Below are 14,476 nucleotides of genomic sequence, written 5' to 3'. Positions count from 1 at the left end.
TTCGACTAGAATCCTTGTCAGGATTCGACTAGAATCCTTGTCAGGATTCGACTAGAATCCTTGTCAGGATTCGACTAGAATCCTTGTCAGGATTCGACTAGAATCCTTGTCAGGATTCGACTAGAATCCTTGTCAGGATTCGACTAGAATCCTTGTCAGGATTCGACTAGAATCCTTGTCAGGATTCGACTAGAATCCTTGTCAGGATTCGACTAGAATCCTTGTCAGGATTCGACTAGAATCCTTGTCAGGATTCGACTAGAATCCTTGTCAGGATTCGACTAGAATCCTTGTCAGGATTCGACTAGAATCCTTGTCAGGATTCGACTAGAATCCTTGTCAGGATTCGACTAGAATCCTTGTCAGGATTCGACTAGAATCCTTGTCAGGATTCGACTAGAATCCTTGTCAGGATTCGACTAGAATCCTTGTCAGGATTCGACTAGAATCCTTGTCAGGATTCGACTAGAATCCTTGTCAGGATTCGACTAGAATCCTTGTCAGGATTCGACTAGAATCCTTGTCAGGATTCGACTAGAATCCTTGTCAGGATTCGACTAGAATCCTTGTCAGGATTCGACTAGAATCCTTGTCAGGATTCGACTAGAATCCTTGTCAGGATTCGACTAGAATCCTTGTCAGGATTCGACTAGAATCCTTGTCAGGATTCGACTAGAATCCTTGTCAGGATTCGACTAGAATCCTTGTCAGGATTCGACTAGAATCCTTGTCAGGATTCGACTAGAATCCTTGTCAGGATTCGACTAGAATCCTTTCCAGGATTCGGCTAGAATCTTTTCCAGGATTAGGCTAGAATCCATTCCAGGATTCGGCTAGAATCCTTGTCAGGATTCCGTTAGAATCCTTGTCAGGATTCTGCAGGAATCCTTCTCAGGATTCTGCAGGAATCCTTCTCAGGATTCTGCAGGAATCCTTCTCAGGATTCTGCAGGAATCCTTCTCAGGGTTCTGCAGGAGTCCTTCTCAGGATTCTGCAGGAATCATTCTCACGATTCTGCAAGAATCCTCCTCAGGATTCTGCATGAATCCTTCAAAGTATTCTGCAAGAATCCTTCTCAGTATTCTGCAAGAATCCTTTTCAGGATTCTGCAAGAATCCTTCTCAGTATTCTTCAAGAATCCTTTTCAGGATTCTGCTAGAATCTTTCTTAGGGTTCTGTTTGAATCTGCTCAGGATTCTGTTTGTATCCTGCTGAGGATTCTGTTAGATTTCTTCTCAGGACTCTTTCAGGATACCTTCTCAGGATTCCGTTAGGATCATTTTATGGATTTTGCTAAAATTCTTCTTGGTATTCTGCTAGAATCCTTCTCAGGATTCTGCAAGAACGCTTCAGAATTCTGCTGAAGTACTTCTTGGGATTCTTAAATTCTTCTCAGGATTCTGAAAATTTGGTCTACTTGGTTTGTGAACAGCCACCTATTAGCTGTTCCTATGTGCAGCAAGTTCTTTCAAATGGTTTTCTAGTTATATTTCTAGAATTGTTAAATTCTTTCTGAAAAAGCTGACTCTTCCTTCATCCATCAGCATCAACTGGGGACTACTGATTTTCCAAGATTACTGCTATATTCCCCAAACACCATTATGTTACTCCCAGCATTTATTACTTCTGTTATCCTGGTTTTGAATTCTTGACGTTAAATAAGAATTTGGTACTTCGCATTTGATCAGGGACGAATATGATCAGCATGAAAGTCCGCGGTCTTCGGTCAGAGAAGTTACGTTGCCAAAGTAGACCGAGTATTTCTCTGCTTCTCCACGATTGTCTCTAGAGAATGTTTTTGTTAATCGCGTATCGTACTCTACTTTTCAAAAAACCATTCGCATTTACGGGGTAACTCCAAACCGTTAATATGTAGTTTATGCTGCACAAATAAGCTTTTTATTATGAATGAATGTTCGTATAAACTAGATCATTCTATTGTAACATTTTTCGTCATCAGTAATAGTTAGCGTACAAATCCCCCTCTCCAGTCCCGTTCTCACCGCTGTCGGTTGGCAACGAATCAACCCCGTCACTATCCGACGCACCTAGCAAATCCAGAATCTGCCCCGGACACTCGATGAAGCTTTTGACCAGGTTCATAATTATTTCGTACAGCTTGACATTTTGTTCCATCTGCTTCCTGTTGGGTCCTTGCCGAGCTAAATCACGCAGATATTTGACACGGGGTGCAACCGATCGCATCTGATTTTCAAACTGCCTAAAGTTGGCCCGCAAGTGTTGAGCATTGTTTCGTAGAGATTCCTCTACGAAGTGTTGCTTTTGTGCTGTTGGCCATCCATTGCGAGCAACTTGAGCCATATATTTGGAATACTTTTGCTGCAATGATTTCGCCGAAGATTTCATAGATGTAGCTTTACGATTTGCTTCGACAAGGAGTTCCTTGAGCTGGTTAACCTGTGTGTCCGTCGATGTGGTTGACGGTTCCTTCGGATGGTCGTCTGGGCGTCGCATGGGTTTAGCTGGAAAATAATTACAAGTATAACAGTATTGAGGATTATCCCCCACAGAAAAGAAACTTAATTTTCCGCACCAGATCCGGCAGCCATGCATCCCGAGCTCGTCAATAGTGCCGCCAGAATGGCCGTCACCATCAATGCCGGTAGCAGCACTGACGAAGACGACGACGTCCGAGCTGACATTTTCCGGTCCAGATGCTTTTCTCGTTCAATGCACACCAGCACAGCAGCAGCCTCGCGCTTCGTTGACTGACAAACCGAGAAAGTCGTCGTTCTAGCTATTGACGACCGACGACGGAGGATTGAAGGTTGAATGAAGGCGTCGAATCCAGTGCCAATAAATTCCGTTGACTGGTCTGTTCGGTCCACTCGAATACTCTCCGTAAGTCGAAGCGAGTTTTCGCGGCTTAAGTAACGCTCCGATGGTATGACGAAAATGCATTTTTCACTAATTGAAAAATCGCATACGAAATTGAATGGCATTTGCCGAGACGGAGGTGTCTGTCATCAGTAGTAAAACCGGTGATATAACAGGGCGGTGATCGAATTCGTATTTTTCAATTATAGGTTCGGATAAAATCGGTTGCCAAGGAATGGGCGAGACAGCTGTCTTCAAGGTGAAGAGGGGATTGACTACTTTCAGTAAGATGTTGTTTGGCTGAACATAGTTAGAGATACTGGTTTGTTGAGATTACCGATAAAGTTTCAAAAATCGATTCTTGATTGCAAATAGTCCATCCGAAAACTGCTGGAGTACAAAGAAGTTTTGAAATTAGTCTATCTAAGTAGCTGAGGAATTCCACGGAGTCATGTCAGTCGATCCTGAGCGACCATTTCAAAAATATCTGAAACTTTGCACAGTTTTTCAATTTCATCTAAATCGCCATTTTTCGATATTAAACCTTCATATTCACTCACGACTAACTTTTCAAAAGGGTGTATGCGAAAATAGTTCAAAAATATTCTAAAAGCTGTACAGCAAAAACGGATTGTTCGATTGTTATGAATTTTTCAGCAAAGTTAGATAACTAAATGATGATTCCTTAGAAAATATACACTGTCACAAAAACTCAAATATCTCAAAACCCTATCTTTTTACCAACGTCAATTTTTTAGGGGAAATGGCCCATTATATCAGCTATCTACCATAAAATTTTGGTGATGGTAAACTGATAAACAAAAAAGTTATGACATTTCAAACATTTCACAATTTTTACATTTAGTAACAAAAAAAAAATTTTTTCTGTGTAAATTATTTCGAGAATTATATTTTGATGTTGATTTTATTGTAAAGGCTATCGCCTGAATTAAACAAATTGTTTTCATGATATTTTTGTTTGATTATTCATAATTGCTGTAGTATCTATTTGAAACTTAGACGCGATCCAGTGTTGTGATCAAAAACATTGAGAGTGTCATACTTTTTATTGTACGTGACTGGTGAAAAAATCCCTTGATAGTGTTGAAAAGCTGTTGATTATAAGAAAAATGGAATTAAACTTATTTTTAAGAGAAAAGCTGTATAATAAAAGTTTTATATACGCGTATACGTCTAGTTTATCTAAAAAAAAATTACCTCTTAAAGAACAGACTTTATGATCGGAAGAATGTGAGTAACTTCAACAACAACAAATGCATGAGAGGTACATACCATAGACAAACAGACGAAACGCCTAGAACAATTTTCGTGAAAATCCATCGCCCAGTTCACACTAACACCACCTGGTGGAAATGTTTCACGAAACACTGCGTTGTGCAATATCGTCATCAGAAGGCGCTGGTGTGAAACGTCAAACGCACGATGGGCGCTCTTCTGGTTATGAAAGCCACAACCAAGATTCAAAATGATCGTTAAAGGCGTGGTCAATGAAAATTTCGTCAGTGTTACGTTTGTGTGTCTGTATACATACCATGACAATGCTCACGAAAAAGCAAAGAAATACTTCGCTATGGATATTAAATTAATTATTAGTAATTTTTTTCTTCAGTCAAGCAAACAACACCAAACTAGTCAGTTAAAACTAATAAGTGATTTTGTTTATTATAATCTAACGAACAACATGAACAGTCGCTTTCTCAAAGGTCTTCAACTCAACGCTCTCTTGTAGACCGTTTGATGAAAAAAAAAATGTTCAAAAGAGTTACGAAATCTCACCGAAAGCACCATAGATAAACTGAAAGAGACTCGTTATGCCCAAATGCCCACATTGAATACAAATTTACTTGCACGTCCTGCCGTCTAGACTTTGACAAACGAGCCATCTGTATATCATCGGTAAAGCAGAGCGCAGGAAGTTCTAAAACGACAACAACTGAGAAATTGCCAGAAGTGCTAAGTGCAGAGAGTCATGCCACCGCACCATCAGCGACATCTGTTTAAACAATTTAATCACGCCCCTTTTCAAAAATGTTTTGGAATATTCTTCAACATCTATACCCATTTCAATATTTTTAACGTTGCAAAACACGCTCTCAACATTCATCTTGAAGAAGAGGGAAAACACTTGTCCTCAAATGTAACAGCAAATTAATGAATAAGGTACACCGGGGCAAGTTGAAACGGGTGGAGCAAGATGAAAAAGCGGGTTAACATGATGTTTTCTAATGATAATAAATAGTTTGATCGCCGTAACGCATAGTTTTTGATTCAAACAATCTTTTAACGAAAGATAAATTACAAAATTGTATTGAAATCTGTTTCAAAACTTCGTGTTTCATCTTGCCCCACCCATTTCAACTTGCTCCGGTGTACCTTAAACGACTAATGCGCGGAGGGCGTGATAAAATCGGAACATTACTGTACATATAATATACATAATACATAATAAAAACAGCTTGTTTTACTCACGCACGACCATTAACAATAAAATCAGCATCAAACTGCGATTTCCGGCCGAAATAATTTACACTTAAAAAAAATATTACTAAATGTGATAATTGTGAAATGTTTTAATTGTCATAACTTTTTTGTTTATTAGTTCATCATCACCAAATTTTTATGGTAGATTGTTAATACAATGGACCGTTTTCCCTAAAAAATTACGTTGGTAAAAAGATAGGGTTTTGAGATATTTGAGTTTTTGTGACAAAAATGATATTTTTTAAGATTAAAAAAGATTTTTTTTTCACAGTGTATATTTTCTTAGGAATCACCATTTAGTTATCTAACTTTGCTTAACAATAAAATCAGCATCAAACTGCGATTTCTGACCGAAATAATTTACACAGAAAAAAATATTTACCAAATGTGAAAATCGTGAAATGTTTGAAATGTTATAACTTTTTTGTTTATTAGTTTACCATCACCAAATTTTTATGGTAGATTGCTAATATAATGGACCGTCTTCGCTAAAAAAATTACGTTGGTAAAAAGATAGGGTTTTGAGATATTTGAGTTTTTGTGGCAAAAATGATATTTTTTAATGTTAAAAAAGATTTTTTTTCACAGTGTATATTTTCTTAGGAATCACCATTTAGTTATCTAACTTTGCTGAAAAATTCATAGCAATCGAACGAACCATTTTGGCTGTGCAGATTTTTGAATATTTTTGAACCATTTTCACTTACACCCTTTTGAAAAGTTAGTCGTGATTCAAAATTAAAATTTGATATCGAAAAATGGCGATTTAGATGGAACTGAAAAACTGTGCAAAGTTTCAGTTCAATAGAAAATCATGAATTAAAAAATTTGCTTAATTTTGATGCTGTTGCTTGGAATCGCTCAGCTGTAATTTGATTGTTAGAAAAATAAATGTAATTCTTAGATGATGATGAACCTGGGCGTGTTAGTGGAATCTCTCTCTCTCTCGTCCATCAGGCTAAGGCCGGGGTGGCCTCTGCTGTACATAGTAGCCGTCTCCATTCCACTCGGTCCATGGCTGTTTGTCTCCAGTTCCGCACTCTGCGTAGGGTCCGCAGATCGTCCTCCACTTGGTCGACCCACCTAGCTCGCTGCGCTCCACGTCTTCTTGTACCGGTCGGATGACTCTCGAGAACCATTTTAGTCGGGTTGCTATCCGACACCCTGATGACGTGACCCGCCCATCATCATAGCCTCCCGATTTTGCGGTATGGACGATGGTTGGTTCTCTTAGCAGCTGATGCAGCTCGTGGTTCATTCGCCTTCTCCAAGTCCCGTCTTCCATCTGCACTCCGCCGTAGATGGTACGCAATGGTGTCAGGCCATTCGGCCGAAGGTCATTAGGCCGAATGGTCATTAGGCCGAATGGTCATTAGGCCGAATGGTCATTAGGCCGAATGGTCATTAGGCCGAATGGTCATTAGGCCGAATGGTCATTAGGCCGAATGGTCATTAGGCCGAATGGTCATTAGGCCGAATGGTCATCAGGCCGAATGGTCATTGAGTCTTCTTCTTGCCGTTACGTCCCCACTGAGACAAAGCCTGCTTCTCTCTCTCTTCTTGGCGTAACGTCCTCATTGGGACAAAGCCTGCTTCTCAGCTTAGTGTTCTATGAGCACTTCCACAGTTATTAACTGAGAGCTTCCTCTGCCAATGACCATTTTGCATGCGCATATCGTGTGGCAGGCACGAAGATACTTTATTGATGCTGAATCTACTGATATTTTACTACAGGCTGTTCTTTCTAGTATCATTCAATTCATAAATTTTTCCTTCTTTAAAACATAGGCTATTCTTTCTAGTTTTATTGTTAAACTAGTTTTTGGCCAAAATGTTGGAAAAGGTAATAACAACGGCTAACTTTCAATTCGTCCTGATGACCATTCGGCCTAATGACCCAGCATCGTACGCAATACCTTCCGTTCGAAAACTCCAAGGGCGCGTTGGTCCTCTGCACGTAGGGCCCATGTTTCGTGCCCATAGAGGACACCGGTCTTATCAGCGTTTTGTAGATAATTAACTTCGTGTAATTGGTGGGGCCCATATAGCCGAGGCGGTAAACGCACGGGTATTCAGCATGACCATGCTGAGGGTGACGGGTTCGATTCCCGGTCGGTCCAGGATCTTTTCGTAAAGGAAATTTCCTTGACTTCCTTGGGCATAGAGTATCTTCGTGCCTGCCACACGATATACGCATGCAAAATGGTCATTGGCAGAGGAAGCTCTCAGTTAATAACTGTGGAAGTGCTCATAAAACACTACGCTGAGAAGCAGGCTTTGTCCCAGGAGGACGTTACGCCAAGAAGAGAGAGAGAGAGAGGTCTTGAAAGATGTCCATCGATAGTGGCGACAAATCATCCCTGATATAAATTTTGTTGGACCAGCCATGAGGCCAACGCACACTTCCAATCATAGACACTTTCAACAGGCCAAATTGCTTTTTCTTCGCAATCAATGCCTTTTTATCACGGATATTACTGAAGACCTCAAGACCTCAAAAAGCACAAAAATTCGTTGAAACTCCAATATGTTTGGCCTAGTCGAAATGGAGTTATACTTGTCAAACAATCGCAAGACTCCAGGCCTATCAAGGTGTAAAATCGAGCTGATTTGAATAAGCTTCTATCAAGCAGATAGTAAATTTTGTCAACACCACAGTTGCACATAGCTAAAGTATCAAAATGGAGCACTTAAATCATGCTACACATCACTATTTAGACAACGCATCTGCGCAGATAACCTCATCCGTTGGAATAACTATGTTGCAAATTAACATTCGAGGTATAAACAGCTATACTAAACTTGACACTTTTGGCATTTTTCTTCAAAACTTGAGCATAGTAGTCGATGTTGTGGTGATAGGAGAAACGTGGATCAAAGAAGGAAGATCAAAATTTTATAATATTCCTGGATATGATAGTATCTACTCATGTCGAAGCAACTCCTTTGGCGGCCTAGCAGTATTTGTTCGAGATGGGTTTAACACGAAGGATAACGGATATCACCATGTAGCGGTAGAACTTCTGGCTTCCTCTAGTCGTGTCATAGTCCATGGCATCTATCGTCCGCCTGGCTATGACGTCAACAGCTTTTTAAATCATGTTGAGAACATAGTATCTTCGGGAGACTCCCAATGGCCTTGCTTCTTACTAGGTGATATGCATATTGCAGTGAATGATTTGGTATCTAAAGGAACCCAACGTTATCTACAATTGTTGGCGTCATATAATATGATCGTGACAAACACGCACATTACGTGTCCAGCCAGCAATTACTTGCTCGATCATGTGGTTACCCAAGCAGATAATTCCAATAGCATCAAAAACTATACAATCGACTGCAATCTTAGCGACCACCGATATGTTCTGTCACAATTCACTACAAAAATGAGCAAGACTAGTAAAACGCTAACAAAAACTCTGGTGAACCACCGATTGGTGAATTCTAGCTTCCAAAGGTTTCTACAGTCATCCGACTTCAGCTTACTCGACCCTAACGATCGCATCTCGCTTATCACCAATAAATACCATCAGCTAGTAAACAGATTTTCGAACACAATATCGGTTGAGGTCAAAGTGAAACCCAACACCTGCCCATGGTATAACTTTGACATCTGGAAACTAAGTAAAATCTCCAATAACTTGTTTCAAAGATGAAAAAGAGACAGACTAAATACGCGTCTCAAAAGTCTTCTGGAACACGTGAACCACTTGCTAACCAACGCTAAACATCGTGCTAAATCAGCATATTATCAACGATTTTTCTCCTCTAACAACCCTTAACAACTTTGGAGCAAAATAAACGAAATAAATGGTAGCATATCCGGGAAGGAAAAGTCGCCAGTTCTCGAGGCTGATGTAATCGAAAGCGCCAACCCTGCTGATGTCGGACAAATCTTCAGTTCCTTCTTTTCATCTGTTGGGGAGAAGCTTGCAAGCAACCTGGTTTCAGACGGAAACATCAACAAATTCAACATGATGACTAATAGATCAATGTTCATACGACCAACGTCTCAAATGGAAGTTTCTAACATCATCTCTGGATTGGATGTATCTAAGGCTACTGGAATAGATGGGTTCTCGGGTATGGCACTGAAACAAAACAGCGTAGCATTGTCTGCCATATTGTGCAATTGTTTCAATGACAGCGTTTCCTTGGGAATATACCCGAATTGTCTCAAAACGGCACTCGTGTTTCCTGTCTTCAAGGGAGGTAATCCAAAGGATCCAACAAACTATTGGTCAATATATGTTCTGTCATCAATCAACAAAGTTTTTGAGAAAATTCTATCCTTGCGGCTAAATGATTTCATGGATGTTACTGGATTGCTTTATCACCGTCAATTCGGATTTCGTCGAGGCTCGTCAACGGTGGTTGCAGTATTAGAATTGGTTGATGATATTGCTTGCGCCATCGATCGAAAAATGTCTGCTGGAGCGGTATTTTCGGATCTTTCAAAGGCATTCGAAACTATAAATCATCGAATTCTGTTGAAAAAACTGGATGCATATGGGATTCGCGGAACTGCTAATGACCTTCTACGCAGCTATTTAACTGATCGCTATCAACAAGTTGTGGTATCTGGAATAAAAAGTACACCCTGCGTCAGTAGGTGTGGTGTACCGCAAGGTACACGCTTAAAAATCCGTTCTGATTTTTGAGAACGAAAAATCATGACAACTGGAACACCCCTTAAGCTTAATTTCGTGACATAGTTCTGCTTTCCGTGATTCATTGCAAATCATTTCTGTGAACTTGTTCTTGATTCTTGGGAAAAAGTTCATATTTGTTTCTTATTATCAACAAACTCGTTACGATCCATAATGCAAGAACAGAGTTCCTGGTTTCGTGATATTGAAATCCCATGCGCGTGATTTTGTGCTCGATATCGCGAATTAAAATCACGACTATATGTAGCTGTCACTTTCTGTAACGCATCGATGAGGAAAAAATAAAAAACAAAACGGATCGTCACCCAACAAGAAGTGGTAAGCGTTCAGATCACAGAATGGTCGAATGATTTCTGGGCTGAAATCTGTTTTAAACAACCATCACATTTAGTGTTATTCTTTTTCGTAAAGTTTAAATGTGGAAGTTTGTTATTAGTGACCGGGATAAAGCGATTGAAATTCTGAAAACTGAAAGGGTCTAGCGTGGAAGTATACCAGCGTTCAGCAAACTTGTTCCATTGATTATTCTGAAATAAAAAAAAAACAGTCAAGAATTCGGAGGAGCAGCTTTTCTACCAGCAATGGCGTCTGCCGCAGAATTCTTCTCTATCTCTTTCAAACTAGAGCTTAATTTAGGAGATCAAGTGATAAACAGCCTTTTGGGAACAGATTCTAAACTTTGCTGCTACGAGAATAATTCACCCTTCACCCAAAATGATCACAGGGCGAAAAATATCTCCGAAATCCTACTTTTTCAGCACTTTTCATGGATGACAACCGGGAACAAACACTGATCACAGCTAGAACGAATTCCTAATTAAATGTTTTTTGTTCTGACAGCGCATAGCGTTCTGCGGCAGACCGTGAACTAAGTTCTCAGTGCCGTGAAATAAATCACGGTTTTAAGAACACAGTTCCTGTTCTCATGATTTTTGTTCTGCTGGGCCTGTCAATTTGTTGTGGACCATGAACTATGTTCTCGGAGCCGTGAATTCGAATCACGGCTTCTAGAACACAGATCACGTTGTTGTGAGTTTCGTTCCGCAACTGTTGTTGGCGATGCGTTACTCAGACGTTACGTACATTGAGTGGCACAGATTTTATGATATCGTGATTTTAAATCACGGTGTATATTTGTAAATGAAGTTCTCGCTTGTTCTGGAACTCGTGACTAGATGTGGACAGTTTTCGGAACGGATTTATTTGCGTGTAGCGATCTCGGGCCTTTACTATTTTTAATATACGTTAACGACATAGCAAGGTTGAATTTGAAAGGAAAGCTGAGACTATTCGCGGACGATACGGCAATTTCGTACGAAGCCAGTAATGCTTATGAGCTGAATCAATACACGGGAAAAAATCCGCTGCTTGGAACCTGCTAAATGATTCATGGTTTCGCGTAAAATGTGTGTTTTCATGTTATAAATCTACACCACAAAAAAAGGTCATAATTTCATGACTCATGTTGCCGTAACGTCACCTTGGCGTTACGTTTTTAATATTTCTTGACAAAAATTTTTAAGTTGAGTCATGATATCATGCCCATGAATACCAGAACTATTAACTAGATTCATAAAACCAGAAGCGGTATTCATAGAACTAGTAGTTGTCATTTATGGTTCCAGTTTTATTAGCGAATTTTGGTAAGTCGGTTCATATTATCATGAAGTACGTACTCAAACTATGAACTAAATTTATGAAAGCTTGAGCATTACTCATGGTGCAAGTATTTGTCATTTATGGAACTGGATCGATTTGCGAAAAATGGTAGTACTGGTCATGTTATCATAAAGCATGTTCTAGATTTATTACCTAATGTTATAAAAACATAAGCAGTATGCATGATTCTAGTATTTGTAATTTATACTATCGGATTAATTGGTGCAAAGTGGCATTTAAGGTCATGTTATCGTGAAGCACGCACTCTGAAATCATGAACAAGGTTCCTGAATATTGAAGTAATTTTTATGATTCTGATATTTGTCAATATTTATTCATCGTTGTGCCTTCAACCTACTCAATAGCCCGCAGTTAATCACGGGTGCTTTTGGGTAGATCTACCGCTGGGATTTTGAACAGATGAGCCTGCAAGAACATCTAGAGGGGCTTGCAGTCTGGTGCATACTGGAGATTCAAAACATATATCACTTGCATGCAAATGCAAATGGCATGGAGGATGTGGTCTGCCTTGTACTCCGCTCCCCTGAAAATAACGAGCACCGCTCCTTCTCCCCGCGATGCCCAACCGAAACAATTTGCGGCAGCAAATTAAGGTTCTCGAATTTTTCCTTAAGGAAATCCAAGCGCGTGCTGATTTTATGTTCCATGTCGCCCGCCGTCTGCATAGAAAAGAAAAGATTTCTATTAAAAAAAATATATAATAAAATAAAGCAAGGCTTAATTGTATAAATTGTTAGTAGTAATAAAATCATTACGTGAGCTTGATTGTTCTGCTGCTGATGAAGCTGGCCGGAGTTTTGTGCCGGAATAAGGAGTTTTTTCACTTTCAACTTCTGGAATGTAGTTCAATAATTATATAGTTTACTACTATTTAAGTAAGAACAATTCACTACACTTTTTCGAAAACCAAAAAAAAATCTCACCGGAAAACACTGCCGCTCACAAAAGGCGCCTTGACAGAAGTGACAAAAATGGCGTAGGTGATTCTGCGCGAGGGTTTGCGTAACGCTTACAGTGCCCAAATTCGTTTGTTGTGATTCATGATTTTATGACTCTGCGCTATGTTTATACGACTCAGCGTCTGGTTGAGATGACTCAGCGTCATAGTTTTATGACTCAGAGCCATGCTACCATGACTATGCTTTATGGTATTCAATTTATGAAAACGAGCTTAATTTTTTCATAACGCTTTTGACGGACATGGCTTTTGTTGATGGAATCAGTTATTATTATGTATGATAATCATTGTTAACGTCATGATATCATGACTTGTAGTTACAATATCATGAAGCGACAAGTTTTATGATTTCATAACATTTTAGTCATGGATCCGGCAACGATTTTTTTCCCGTGTATATGTCGACCGATCTATAAAATCGTAATAAATTATCTGGAGAACCATCTTCTGGCGTTAAACCTGCAAAAACCAAAATGATGCTTTTTGGTATCAACGATGCCCAGTATCGTCCAGTTTTGAGAGTTGGAGGAGTCGTTATTGAAGAAGTCAACAGTTCCAAATTCTTAGGCGTGCTCATTGACAATCGTTTAAAATGGGACCTCCACATCCGTGAAATAGTTGCCAAGTGTGCATCACTGTGCGGAATACTACGTAAACTTTCTTCGCTTGTGCCACGTCACGTCCTCTTGAATATGTACTACGCGTTCATCCACTGTCGATATCAATACGGTATATCTGTTTGGGGCTCTACGTACAACACGTACTTAAAGAAGATACAGGTACAACAGAATCGGTGCGTGAAAGCCATTTACAGGTTACCATTCCTTCAACCTACAGACACCCTGTACAGCGCATTGGACCACAACATTCTCCCAGTTGTCGGGCTATATACCGTGAAGGTTGGAGTAACAATGTTTAAGATTGTCAACAACGAGAATTTTCACCACAATTGGCGTTTTAATGCAGCTCACCATCAGCATCAAACTAGACAAGCTCATCTGCTACAGCGTAGTGGGAAGTAGGGAGAAGAAGATTTGTGAAAATGGGTCCAAGTATTTATAATCAGATACCGGATAACATTGAGCATTCCGCTTCGATTAATGTGTTTAAAAAGGTATAACGAATTACATTACAACCAATATCCAAAACTTTATTATACACTAATAGATAGATAGCAATAGCTAGTTTAACCAACTGCTAAAAATGACCCTTTTAAAGAACATAAGTTCATTAGGATTCGTGTAAATTAGACTAATATCAAAGCTTCATGAAGTAAATGAAATAAATGAAATGAAATGAATTTCAAAACATTAAAAATCTAATTCTTAGTCGTTTCTCCACGAAAGTTAATGAAATTTTGACAGTTGATCACAAAATCCTTCTAGTTTATGGAACCAGGATCATAGTTCCGGATTTTTTCGTTGTTCCGGATTTATGACCGGGGATACTTGGTATCAGATAGAGGCGCAACCTATAATTCGCCTTCGAAAACTAGCTTGTGGCATATCAAACGTCACGATTTTGAAAAACAAGAGTATTGGGCCATGTTTCTAGAGGTTTCAGATACACTGGCCACTGTTACGGAAACCTGCTGCCTCCTGGGAAGTGGCCAAATTCTGACCGGTTCTGAAACCTAGCTTGCGACATATCAAACTTCATGGTTTTACAAATTATGACTATCGATACATATTTTAGGATATTTTAGATACGCTGGACACGTATCCGGATGATACCTGATGTCCCCTTATTGACCAGTTCTGAAACCTAGCTTGGGCCATGTTTCTAGAGATTTCGGATACACTGGAGTGCACTGATTTTCAGAACGAGC

General features: G+C 39.6%; 2 protein-coding genes across 13 annotated transcripts in view; one reads left to right on the top strand and one right to left on the bottom strand.

The window, feature by feature from the left end:
• LOC109415966 (high affinity cGMP-specific 3',5'-cyclic phosphodiesterase 9A) overlaps positions 1 to 14,476 on the top strand; it is a 680,025-nt gene that overhangs the window by 363,797 nt on the left and 301,752 nt on the right. The window lies entirely within an intron of this gene.
• LOC109419202 (uncharacterized) lies at positions 1,872 to 3,128 on the bottom strand. The gene is made up of 2 exons (XM_019693411.3): positions 2,555 to 3,128; positions 1,872 to 2,483 (listed from the first exon to the last, which is right to left on the bottom strand). Exons 1-2 carry the CDS (start codon positions 2,961 to 2,963, stop codon positions 1,957 to 1,959), a joined length of 936 nt encoding a protein of 311 aa, XP_019548956.3. The 5' UTR covers positions 2,964 to 3,128; the 3' UTR covers positions 1,872 to 1,956.

This window comes from Aedes albopictus, chromosome 3 (genome assembly GCF_035046485.1).
Source record: "Aedes albopictus strain Foshan chromosome 3, AalbF5, whole genome shotgun sequence".
Taxonomy (NCBI): Eukaryota; Metazoa; Arthropoda; class Insecta; order Diptera; family Culicidae; genus Aedes; species Aedes albopictus.
This window is presented reverse-complemented; position numbering and strand designations above follow the sequence as displayed.

Excerpts from the sequence above, each read along its gene's own strand:
- LOC109419202 (XM_019693411.3), bottom strand. The coding sequence starts at position 2,963 with ATGCCATTCAATTTCGTATGCGATTTTTCAATTAGTGAAAAATGCATT. Across the intron at positions 2,484-2,554 it reads ATGCATGGCTGCCGGATCTG|CTAAACCCATGCGACGCCCA; the intron begins GTGCGGAAAATT and ends ATTATTTTCCAG.